The following is a 12191-nucleotide window of genomic DNA, read 5'->3' as shown; positions in this document are numbered from 1 at the left end:
GTCTTTCAGCCCGCCCACTTTGTCTGAAATACGCTAGTGGAGCTGTTGAGCAAAAATTGACTACCCTCAGAGCTGGTATGAGGAACGACATAAATTTTCTAGTAATTATTAGACAGATGGTCTCTTCCCTCCTCCACCCCATCTGTACAACACAAAGCTGTTGTGATAAGGACAAATACTCAGTCGCTCAGGAGCTCTCTGGCTGAGCATGTGAGTGAGGAAAGATGGTATCCTGCTTTGTGGAGACCTTGCTTTGCTCTCCCCCGAAATACAGCCTCCGAGGGAATGACTTACCGTCTCCTGTGAGACTAAGGCATCATATTGTGTCTATCTGGGATAACGTTGGCAATGTCAGTAAATGAAGAGGAAAGCTTTGAATATGACTATGAAAAGGAAAATAAGAGAGAATGCACTTTTAACAGGCAGAGCCTTGATATCTTGGAAGAAGGTACTTTTCACCTTTTGGTTTTAAACTTTTATGGTAGTAGCACATGGCAACATTTAAGTGATTTGAATGATGTGTGTGGATTTAAGTCTGCTATGCTTTACAGTATTTTAGTGTGTAGCCAGTACATTCAGATGAAATACTAAGAAAATACTAATATGAATAGGATGAATCTTAATTTATGTACACTTTTTAAAAGAAGAAATACATGCTTAACAGATGTAGACTATGCAATACCTTTTTTTTATAATGAAACTGGATTTGGGAAATTATCTTTCTTTGGAATTGTAATGCATTTTTATACGTACATCTTGTGTGTGTGTGTGTGTGTGTTATGAAACTGTATGTTACATTGTCATTCCCAACAGGTACTTCTAAAAATGAGTAGAAGAACAGGGCAACAATTTTGTGCTTATCCATGAACTTGAAAGCACATAGGTAGAAGTAATCCATGTCTTGGGTCTTGTGACTTAACATTTCAACCAAACAAACAACTCAGAAGTCTTGTCATACTTTGTGGAAGTAATGGACGTTTGCAGTATTGCAGGCAACTGGCCCATTAGGGTGGAAGTGTGAATATATGTGCATTGAAAATCCTCCTGTGCACCTGCTGTTTAGAGAGTGTACGCATTCAAGGGCTGCTTCCAGACAGTCTGTCAGTCTTTTTCAGGGCTTGGGGTACCAAAAGCTAAATGCACCATTTATGTTATTTCATATGTTGTTAATTTTGCTCTAAAATAGCAGGTTTGTGGTAGAGAACTGGTACTTCCAAATACATGGCCATAAAGCTAGTGTAAGGATGCTTTGAAAGATTGTTAGCACAGAGAATATGTTCTGCTGTGAATTTACACTGTTTTTCACCTCATGGGAAAGAGTTCCTTTGTCCAGAGCCTCAGTGGATAAAACATGCTCTTTAAATCCTGTTGTATAGGACTTTTTACAGTAAAGGCTTCCTCAGAATCAAATATTCCGCTTGGATTTCGGCCATACTCCGTCAATAAAGTATCCATCTCTCCTGTTGTGGGTCTCTGAAGGAAGCCGAGATAACTTGTATGTCTGTGCAAAATAGAAAGGTGCTGGGGAGAATACTGGTAAAAGGAAACTTTGAAACTGGAGAGTGGGTGGGGAGGAAACTTATCAAGAGAGGCCAACAGACATTGTTTTATGTTTGATTCCCATTTTTTTTAATGATTAAATTGTTGTGGAAACATGTATCGTGCTGTCCTTATTGTTCCTGCTGACTTTACCTTTCATCCAGATCTAAGTACAGTCTGAAGCTCTTCTTGTTGATTTCGAGAGGGGGGAAAAAAGTTGAATTCTGTCTGGGATAAATTTAGCCCTGTCTTTCTAGCGTACCTTTCCCTCAAAAGCTCAGTATGTATCTGAAATGCCTTCTCTCCTCCACCTATACATCCAGGTCACCTACACCCTCAGTCTAGTAGTGGTACAGATGCACAAAAATGATAGATGGTACTTCTATGTATCTTTGCACATTAGCATACTTATAAACAATAGTATTTCTCTTGGGAATGAGTCAATCCATTCTATGAGTAAAGCAGATGGAAACACCAGCGTGTAGCCTTTTCATACTGAAGAAACATTTTAGCCATATCTGGCTATAAATCTGATATCAGAAATAGGAAGTCTGAGAATATGCTTCACTTCAACCATTTAGAGTTATTGAAAAGAAGGGAGGAAAATGTGTAATTAAGACTCCTTAACTATTTGGCCTATTCCATGTGCAGAATGTGCACTCACTACTCGTCTATATTTCCATGGTCATTTTGATATAGTGAGGTTTTTCCCTTTCCTGGCATTTAGATCCTGTGACTTTCCTCAGTCCTGTTTCTACAGCTTCTCTCAGAGAACTAGGGTTATACTTAGCAGTGTTACAGAATAGGTTTTCTTGATGAGTATGTGAAGCACCTTCATAAAGGTCCAAGCAGAACAGTTCTAGAGTCAGTGCACAGCTTTGGAGTTTTAAATTTGCCTGTCAGCAACATGTTTACTCTTGCCTTGTTAAGCTGGACTTCGAACTGACTGCAGTGAAACTTTGTGCAGGGATATCTGTTGATAGTGCCTACTTAGTTTTTGTTGATAAGAGAACCTGAGCTGTGAAAGGACAGCCTTTCAGTTTTCTTTGCTTAGTGATTTGTTGGGTCAGCCAAATCTGAAACAGGGCTATATTTTGATTCTTGCTTTCACAGGTGGGACAGGAAAAGATTATTACCTGTTTGGGACTTGTGATGGCATGCAGTCATTAGTATTTCAATTTACTAACGTAACAGATTAAAAGTCCTCCTTATCTGAAGTAATGAGTGAATGCAAGCTAAGAATCTAACTCAAGTTTAATAAACTTAAAAAAAAAAAAAAAAAAAAAAAAAAAGGTCTTGTGATCACCATTAAAATCTCAAGTTCAGGAACTCCAGGAGTCTGACTTTCAGAAAATGTGAAATGCTTGTTTTATCTTAAAAAGACATTGACTAGAATGGAAGCCATACAGGGCCCTGGAATCTTAAAACAATAAAGCAAAGAAAATGGAGACTAGTAGTTCTTGAAAGCTTTGGCACAGCCAATCCCTCCCAAAGAGCTGGAATAGGAAAAGGTTATATTTTTAAGAAAGGGAGACAGCTGACAATGCATGGCTTTTAATATAGGCTTGTAACTTCATTTTAGGATTTTTGAAAGATTTACAGTCCAGATTCTGGTTTCAGCCTTACACCCAGTTATTAGTTGCAGGGACTGCAGTCTAGATATTTCTTGACCACAAATGGATGGAGGAGAATGTCAAGACTATTCAGTGGCTAGCAGTCAAAAATCATGCAAGAAAAGTTTTAACAGAAGAGCTATGCTGAGCTGTATCAGTAAATGATGTAGGCATTAAGGTGATGGTGAGTTCTCTCCAGGCCCTTTTCCTCATCTCCTTAGCTTCACCTTGTGGCTGTATTTTCCATGTTACCACATTTGATCTGTGTTTATGCTAATAGAAGGAACAAGTGTGTGATGTTCTTGTTGAAATTTTCTTTAACTCGATTCTGCATTCATCACAAGAAAATTCAATGCAGTTCATGGCCTGCTTAGAAGAGGTACCTTGAAATGGCTACCTACTTGAGTGTTGAGCTTTAGAAGAGAAATAACAGCAAATTTTTTTCCCAAACCTGAAATTAAGTAATAAGATGGGTTTGTATGTGAGGCTTTAATATTGTATTTACTAAGTTATTTGAATACTGTATGAGAGAAATGACAGTAACAAACACGCTTTAAACCATAGCTTAAATAGCAAGATAAAAATCTTTTCTTCTAGAAGAATCACTAGCTGCTCTTTCATATTAAGAGATTAATTTGCAAACTATGCCATTGAAACCATGGTAAGCTAGGCTGTAACATTAAAAAGAAAAGAAAAATGTATTGGCATTGTCTATTGAACCTACAGTGGTTATTTTTCACTGTGCTAATATGTACTTGCTGACTGAGTTTGTATTACTTGCAACATTATGTTCCTCCAGCCTCCTCCATGAAGCTCACCCAGTGTGACTTGACAGTTGTGAAGCAGTTGGCACACTGTGACCGCTCTTTATCCCTCTAACCAGGGTCGCAGCCTCCCACTGAACTCCGCATCTGCCTTCTGGAGGGATTTGGCCTGCTCTTGTACTTCTGGAGCAGTGGGGAAGGCTGAAGGAACTGCTAGTGTGTTGTGTTAAAATTTTGACTTCTAGCAAGTGGTGCCTCAGAAGCACATTGTTCAAGCTCTGGTGGCAGTAGTCTCTTAAAATTTTTAAGCTCTTTAGATGAACGTATTTTCTTAGGGCTGTTTCAAATATACAGGCAACAGCAGACCCAAAGACTGTCCCAGTTTAGCCAGGGCTGCCAAATACTCCTCTTTAGTGGAGAAGCTGCCATGTTTAACTTTAAATGTGTAAAATCTCTGTAGTCTGGGTCAGTAACAGAACTGATGGCACATTTTGGGTATAATGTTCTGGAGTTTATTTGAAAGGGAATATACATAATATGGCACAGTTTCAGAATTCATTATGCACTTGGTTCAAGTTGATGTAGTGCTTGCAGTCACCAGTGCCAGAGCCTAACTATTGGTGGCTCTAGGACCGAAGCTGTGATTTTTAGTAAGTGCTTTATCCTTGGTGTGCAAAAAGAGCCTTTCAGAAATTAAACCAACGTGAGCTGAGGAGTCCGAGTCTGCCAGGATCTCTGATGGCTAATGTTTGCCAAGTGGTATCCGGCAGTAAGGAGCGTGGCTGGTCAGTCAGTGTTACTCTGTGTGTTCTGTACATCTTGATGCGCAACACTGAGGATGTGATGAACTTGCCACAGTATCTTCAGTGTTTGGCCAGAGCTCTGAGGAGGGAGACAGAAGCTATTTGTCAGCCAGGCCTTCTCATGACTGAGAACATAATAGGCCTTGCCATAGTTAAAGCCTTTGGGTAGGGAGCTGTTATGAAAAAAAGCAACGTCCTCTGCTGCTACCTTGCCAATAAGAAGCATCAGTATTAAAATTGCCAGAGATCTGTATTCCATGAACACTATTCCCTTATCCTGATGTAGTTTTTGAGGAAACAAACGTTGGTAGTAGGAAAATCCCCATGCACTAGGGCCTTCCCTCTATAATTATACAGGTCAGTATTATCTGCCCCAAAAGTGAAACTTTACCATATCCTTCTTCTGTTTCCCAGTACTTGGAAATAGATGCAAAGAGGAGCAGTGGCAGCTGGGCCTTACTTTTCAGCTCTCCTTTAGTTCTTTAGTTTGTCCCTGATGGATAGGTCTCAACAGTGAAGAGGGGGTATGCCTAGAGGAGAAATGCAGGGAGAAGGGGCTGAGGACACCCATGACTGCTGCCTCCTGTGACTTTTTTTTTTTTTTTTTCATTTTTTCTTCCACCTAAATCCCCTGTTTGGTGGGTGGTGTCTCGTTGCAGCAGCTCCCAGTAGTGGTATTGTTGCTCCCCTTCCCTTCCATGGCTGTTTCCTGTTCCTGAAAACATACTTTTCCTCTCATCAGTGTGCTAAATGGCTGAGTGACTTTTAGGGAGCAATCTAGGCAGGTACATACTTTCCCCCCTTCTCCGTGAGCATCTTCAGCTTGGAAATCAGTGCTTTAGTCAGTGCAGAGCTCAGAGCCTGAAAGAAGCTTCCATTTAGATTCTGCCTTAAATATATTACGACAAATAAATGCAGAGTACATCCTTGCAGCTGTACTCATGTTGAAAACACAGGAACGTGGGTACCTGTAAATTTGCAAGCTTAAAGAGAGTATAAAGATGGTGCTAGATACTTTAAGGTAGGGGAAATCCTCGATCTGTGTAGCATTTATCCATTTGTGCGTGTGGCTGTTAAAGAAACAATGACTTTGAACTGATATATCCCTGGTAGCATGTATTTAATGCTGTTATGAAAACGTGATAGAAGCTTTCTCTGTTCTTGGATTCCCATTTTGGATCTGTGACATTAGTTTCAAAGCAGTTACCAAAACGCATTTTCTAACTGTGTATCTGGACTTCTATGGTTCCTCCGCTTGCTGTAGACTTTCTAAAAAATTCTTTCTTTCTTTATTGTCCAACAGCCTTCTCCATAAACTGAGAGGTGCAAAGTGTATTTGTTTTGGATGTTTGCATGTATCCATGCATTTATACACTGTGCTTCCTATCACTCTCAAGCAAAAATACTGCTGATTTGCAAGTGAGCAGAAAGAGGTCAGTAAATTGACACTGTAGGTTTTCTATTACAGAGCCTTGTCCTTTATCATAACAGTAGTGTTACCAGGCTCTCATACTTGTCAGAAGCTCCAGCAGGCTAGAAACCTACTATGCAGAATCCGTTAGAGATGTGGAGTTTGTGGGTTTTTTTCCCCTCCATACTTCATTGATCAGAGTTCGAAATGATTATTCAAAATAGCGTGTCTTTTCACTGGTAGATTTTTTTTGAACGCTAAGGAAGTAACAATCACTGCACTAGCAATTGGTGAAATGTTATCTTGTAATCTGTGGAAGCTGAATAACTATATACTTAGACATTGTTTTGAGTTTTTTTAATGCTGCTTCTGAATTACTTTCTCTCCTCTTGGTTTTCACCTTCTCTTCCCCACCAGCCTTGGTTTTTGAGGGATGGAGAGTAACACCTCTGCAATTTGCCCTTCTTCCAAAAGGAAGCACTTCCATTGAGTTAATACCTTTGTGCTTCTGCTCTATTTTATGTTGAGTGCTGATAGGAGGTAGTTGACTGGAGGAGGCATTTTATTATATGTGGTCTATTGAAATTTGTTTCTACTTGGACGTTGAAGAGGATGCATAAGGTATTTCTGCTTTGAAACCCTTCCACATTGACAGAGTAGTATACGAAGACTTCTGTTTTAAGAATGACCAACAGACATTTAATGGAAATTTCGAGATTATAAAAGCTATTGGTGACCAGGTTGCTACTGCTTTGCTAGTAATAAGTCTGTTGGGGTAAGGCTGTGGCGTTACCCTGCTGTGTTAAAGATTAAATAGCAAGTTCTGAAGGAGTAGCCAAGTGAGCAGCTACCTGAACCAACCTTTATCACTCTCCCAGCTGAGTGACTGTATTCTGTCTGTGGGAGCACTGTCCTTTTATCAGCTTGGATGTTAGGAAGATTATACATTCACCTGAATTAAGATGGTGTGAGGTTGCCGTAGTCATAATCAGTGGCTGTCATTAGCAAAGCACTAATAATCATCTCAAACATATAGTAGTGAGGGAATGTTGTAACCAAGGGAACTATTCAGTGTATGGTTGTTTTGGAAAATAACCTGCTGGCATCAGAATTTCTGATAAGCATTTTATGACATGACTTATGAACTTACTATGTTTAAAACAAAAAAAAAAAAAAGGATTTATGGCAATGATTTTGGTTCTTTTTTTTTAGTTGTAAAAAGTCTTCTGGATATGACACCATCTGTCTTTATGTGAAGTTTTTATGGAAAGCTTCTCTTTAACCCCTTTGTTTTATTATAGCTGATGTTTTTTGCGTGTTACTTCAGTTTTTTTTCTGTGGAATCCTGATTAGTCTGCTTTTGTCTAATCCATCTTGTAGTTTACAAATGCACTGTATTTTTGCTTGTGCAGTGACATAGTTATGCTTTACATAACATTTGTCAAATTATTACTTTGAAGTGTAAACTTGTTACTACTTTCAGAGGTAATTATTTGGATAAGGGTAATTATCTTCTGAATACTTTTCAGTGGCATTCTTTGGAGTTCACTGGCATTGCTGATGCCACTAAATATTGTAAATGTTTTCAGGATTTGATCCTAAAAATAAGATTTGAGAAACGGGAAAATAAACGGAAACAAATTGTACTTCTCGCCATAGTTTAAGCAACTTACTAATGTTTAAGTATGGAAAAAAAATTCTCCAACATTTCAACAGATACCCAAGTACTGTTGCATTTGATATATTATTATGTGCCAACGTGGTGATCAACTGTATATTTATGTATATGTAGATTGTATGTTGGTAAATCTCCTAGGTTTTTTTCCTTTAATGACAAAGTGTCTCCTGGTAATGTTACTTTACTCAATACAGTTTTGGGGTTTTTTTGCTATTTAAATGTTATTAGGCCTTATCTGTCATTTCCCCCCATCACCCCTGCCCAATAGAGCAACATCAACAAATCTGTCAGACTGAGCTTTAATTGACATAGTCAAGGGCAAATCCCCTGAAGAACAACTTGTGCTACAGCAGCCTGATAACCTGTAGACCATGTGATCAGCTCAACTTCATTAACAATCCCTTTACAGGGTTTGAGGAATACTTGTAGCTGAAAATAAAAAGAATATAAGGGTAGAGCAGAAAGTGCTTTTGTTTACTCTGATTATTAGAAGATATTTAGAGAACTTGCAGACTTCTAGATAAGTCACTGTATCTTCTTAAAGGATCACCTGTGGTGGTAGACTAAACTTCTGCATACTTCAGTGTAACAAAACTCCTGATTTCACCCTAGTGATTAATCATCTTGCCCAGTCTAAGTAAATATTTTTATGAGTGATACTGTGGCCACTATGGTGTGGTCTGAGTATTATAAAAATTGTTTGTTATTTTGCATGCATTTTTTATTTATTTTGCTGACTCATACTGTAGAACCCAGTTCTTATCAACTTAATATGACCTATCTTCATGTTGAACAGTGTTACTAACAATATTGTATTTGTTTATTCATGGAGTAACTCTACTGCATGTAATACAGGGACTATGTGACATGATAGAATCCCAATTATGTATCAAAGAACGTCTGGTTTTGTTATTAATAAACCCAAGATGTTTGTCTTCAGAGAAGTTTTAATGTTTTAATAGTTTGTTCTGCCGCTGACAAAAGCAAGTAAGTATTCCTTACAAAAAAGAAACACTTGTATTCTCACTTTAACTTGAAGCTGTGATTATTTTTTGAGTTGGGATTTTTTTTTTCTTTTTATATACTCATGCAAAAGTTGACATAAGTAGTTTTAAGATGAAAACTTAGGCAAACCTAAACTCTTAAAATGATATTTTCCCCATGATAGTATCACCAATACGATTAATGTTTTATTTTATTTCCTTACAGTTTTATGTGCTGAAAGAGTGGGCCAGATGACTAAAACATACAATGACATAGATGCTGTTACACGTCTTCTTGAAGAGGCAAGTATTGCATCTCTTTAAGGACCCATACACAGTATGAGGAAGTAGTACAGTAATTATATGGTACCACTACTAAAGACTGTTGGTAGACTGTCCTCCACTGAGGAGGAGTAAGTGCTCTGAGTGTATGTACGCCTTATCCCATTGGTAAGGTAAATATTATTTCTAAGTAAAGATCGTTTGTTTACCTCAGTCATATCGATTAATTACTTGTGCTTCTTTTTCAGTTGAGGCCAACTAACTTGCTTGTGGCCAAATATTTGCCATAATGAATGAGGAGGTGGGGGGGGGTTTATCATCTTAAAATGATGCATATTTTTACAGTACATGTAAAACTAATAGTATCATTATTGATAGATATATTAGCTTTTAAATTAAAAAAAAAAGTTCACAAATAGTCTTGTATTCATAATTATATCTCAGATAATGTCTTTCCAGAGAAGTGAGTAGACAGAAAATGAGAAAATATCTAATACTCTGTTTGTTTCCAAGCCTTTTCTTCTTTGCTTTATGTTTGGTTGGTTTGGGTTTCTGCTTCTCTTAACAATTTACATAATAATGATATTTATTACTGTAATCCTTGACACTCAAGAGATGTCAAAAAGCAACTGTGAAGCTAGGATGCTTATGTTCAATAACTTATCATGATAAATTGAGTGAAATTAGCTGCTTTTCTGCTCTGTAAACTTGTGCAATGATTTTCCAAATAACGTTTATGAAGAGTTTTTTAGCTGAAAATTGTTACAATCATATTAGTTCATGGGTGAGTGTAACTTAATGTTTCATATTTGTTTCCTTGCTTATTGCAACAGTAATGTCAAAAGTAGCATCTGTATAGCCAAGATACATTGGGTGGTCTGTTCTTTCTCTACTTCTGCAAGGAAGCAAGCAAGGGAATGCTCACACCTCCCACCTATGCTTGATACATCTGACTGCAGTACAAAGCCCTGCATTCTGTGCTTTGAACTGAACTTGTTTAAACAACTCTCCATGAAATATCAGTTAAAACTGATGCTTTACCTGAAAGGCTTGTCTTGAATAATCCATTAACTTGTAGTAACACTCTGTTACCTGTTTGTGTCCTGTTCCCTGTGTGCTGTTTGCCTAGGATTTACTTGCATTTGTTTCCATGGCTCCTTCTAGTAATGATGCAACATTCTGCCAAACTGTTTCCTCCCCTGAGTCCATGTAGCCAAATGTCTATAGATCCTGAAATGACACTCATGGGAGCAATGCTAGAAGGACTTGCTGACCCAATGTTTTAAAGCTTCTGGTGTACTTCCCTATGTGCATGATAGCAAAGGAAAAATGGGGGAATGTGTAATAGGTGTATCTTTAATAAACGAAATAATTTCAGTGAGCTTTATTGTTTTATCTGGCCATCATTTCTGATTGAATCACTCTATTCCTAGGCAGACATGCACTTACAGCTCCTTTCTCTGTTCTCCAAATGGTGGTTATCAGAAGCGATTACATCAGTTTGCAGAATTTATGGCGTAACTCTTTCTGCTACCTTCACACACAAAGCAAGGAAAAAAAACCCCAAAACTATCACTTGTCTGTCCTTGTTGGCAAGCTTCACATGACTGTATTGCATAGTTGGCAGAGTGAAAGGTGAAACATTTTAGGGAGGGTAATAGGAAAGAGAAGATCTCAAAACAACATGTGTGCAGATATTTTGAAAGTTTATGACTGTTGCCCTGAAACTAAGCAAAGAGAGTGACATCAGGCCTGCCTGGGTATGTGGTAAGAATCTGAGCAGATTCCTCCATGAACCTGCTTTCTCATACCTTTCTAACAGTAGTGCAAGTGTGTCTGGCTTCAGTATTTTTTTTACATATTGTTGTAATAAATCAGTTCCTTATCACTGTGAGTAAGAGGCCTGACCCCAAACTGAGATTTAGAGCTGAATTGCTAAAAACTGCATAGGAATTCTAGGGAAGTTAATTAAGGAGCCTGGAAACAAACCTATGTTCCTCAAATTTGAGGTTATAAACCTTGCTTCTCAATAGCTCTTCCTCGTAGAGTCAAATCTGCAGCAATGTATTTTCTTCCACTTCGTATCATGAAGTGAGCCAAGTTACTGAACAATAAGTTGACTTGATAGGTAAACCAAACATTTTTTTGATAACTTTGTGGGACCTATTGTTCTGAAAGATTGTACATAAGATTATATAATGATTTTATGGCTAGATAATGCCAGTAGCTTTCAATGCAAATGTAAGCCTGACCTTCAGAAACCATTTGGAAAATGCTATTTGTAGATACAGCAGTGATCAATACCCTTTATTTTTATGTACTGATTCTTACATAACTTCCCTTTTTTCCACTATGAAAGCCTCTTCATTCAAATTCATTGACTTTAAATCCATCTGATCGGTAGCTGTAGGTTTTGTAGGCTTTGCCATTAACGTATACATGACATAAGATGGCTTTTAGTCATAAAATCTGGATGGCTGTCAGGGGCAGTAAATAAACCCCAAACAGTATTTTCAGTGACAGGGGCTCTTTTTCAGGTGGTGCTGAACAGGTGGTAAGTAGGGAGTTAACCTTAGCACCATTTTCTCACTATTTTAAAGATCTAGTAATTGAATATGAAAATGATAAATAGAAATGCTTAAGGGACAGCACACAATTTTATGCAGTTTATCATCCTCTCCCCAGGCAGATTACAACCCCATGTCTCAGTGTTGCAGAAGTTGACATATGTATAGGTATATATCATCAACAGGATAAGCTTCTATTTTTTATTGATACATGTTGTGAATTGTCTGGATGGATTATTTCCAATTCTGTGCTCATAGAGGAGGGCAAAGAAGAGGCCAAACATGGCATGAGTATAGCCACTTAATGTAGATTCGGGCATCTGCAGAAGGGAAAGGAATAGGATTTGTTTTTATATGAAAGTGCTAATGGATGTACATACATGAAGAAGATAGGAGCTGAACATTCATTGTGGTGGAACTGGCTTCTGCTCCTGTACAGCTTACTGCCTTTTATTTTAAGGTGGAGCAAGTGGAAACCAAAGAATGCTTTGAAATGTTCCTTGATATTTTTACTGTGCTTCTGAATTCTTTAAAATGTAACCTCTAAAGCT

The 12191-nt window shown here is 37.9% G+C and overlaps 1 protein-coding gene across 13 annotated transcripts in view; it reads left to right on the top strand.

Moving 5' to 3' along the window:
* Nucleotides 1-12191, top strand: part of TRAK1 (trafficking kinesin protein 1) — a 136499-nt gene that overhangs the window by 86886 nt on the left and 37422 nt on the right. For 11 of the 13 annotated variants that reach the window (XM_074900675.1, XM_074900673.1, XM_074900672.1 and 8 more), the window contains one exon: nt 9018-9094. In XM_074900675.1, coding sequence (XP_074756776.1) covers nt 9044-9094 — 51 coding nt within the window. In that variant the 5' untranslated portion in view covers nt 9018-9043. Of the gene's footprint in view, nt 1-179; nt 449-9017; nt 9095-12191 lie in introns of those variants that run through there. The other 2 variants (XM_074900678.1, XM_074900674.1) reach the window with 1 other exon arrangement.

This window comes from Athene noctua, chromosome 2, assembly GCF_965140245.1.
Source record: "Athene noctua chromosome 2, bAthNoc1.hap1.1, whole genome shotgun sequence".
In the NCBI taxonomy this organism is placed as follows: domain Eukaryota; kingdom Metazoa; phylum Chordata; class Aves; order Strigiformes; family Strigidae; genus Athene; species Athene noctua.
The sequence above is the reverse complement of the archived record's forward strand: the minus strand, read 5'-3'. Positions and strand labels throughout refer to the sequence as shown.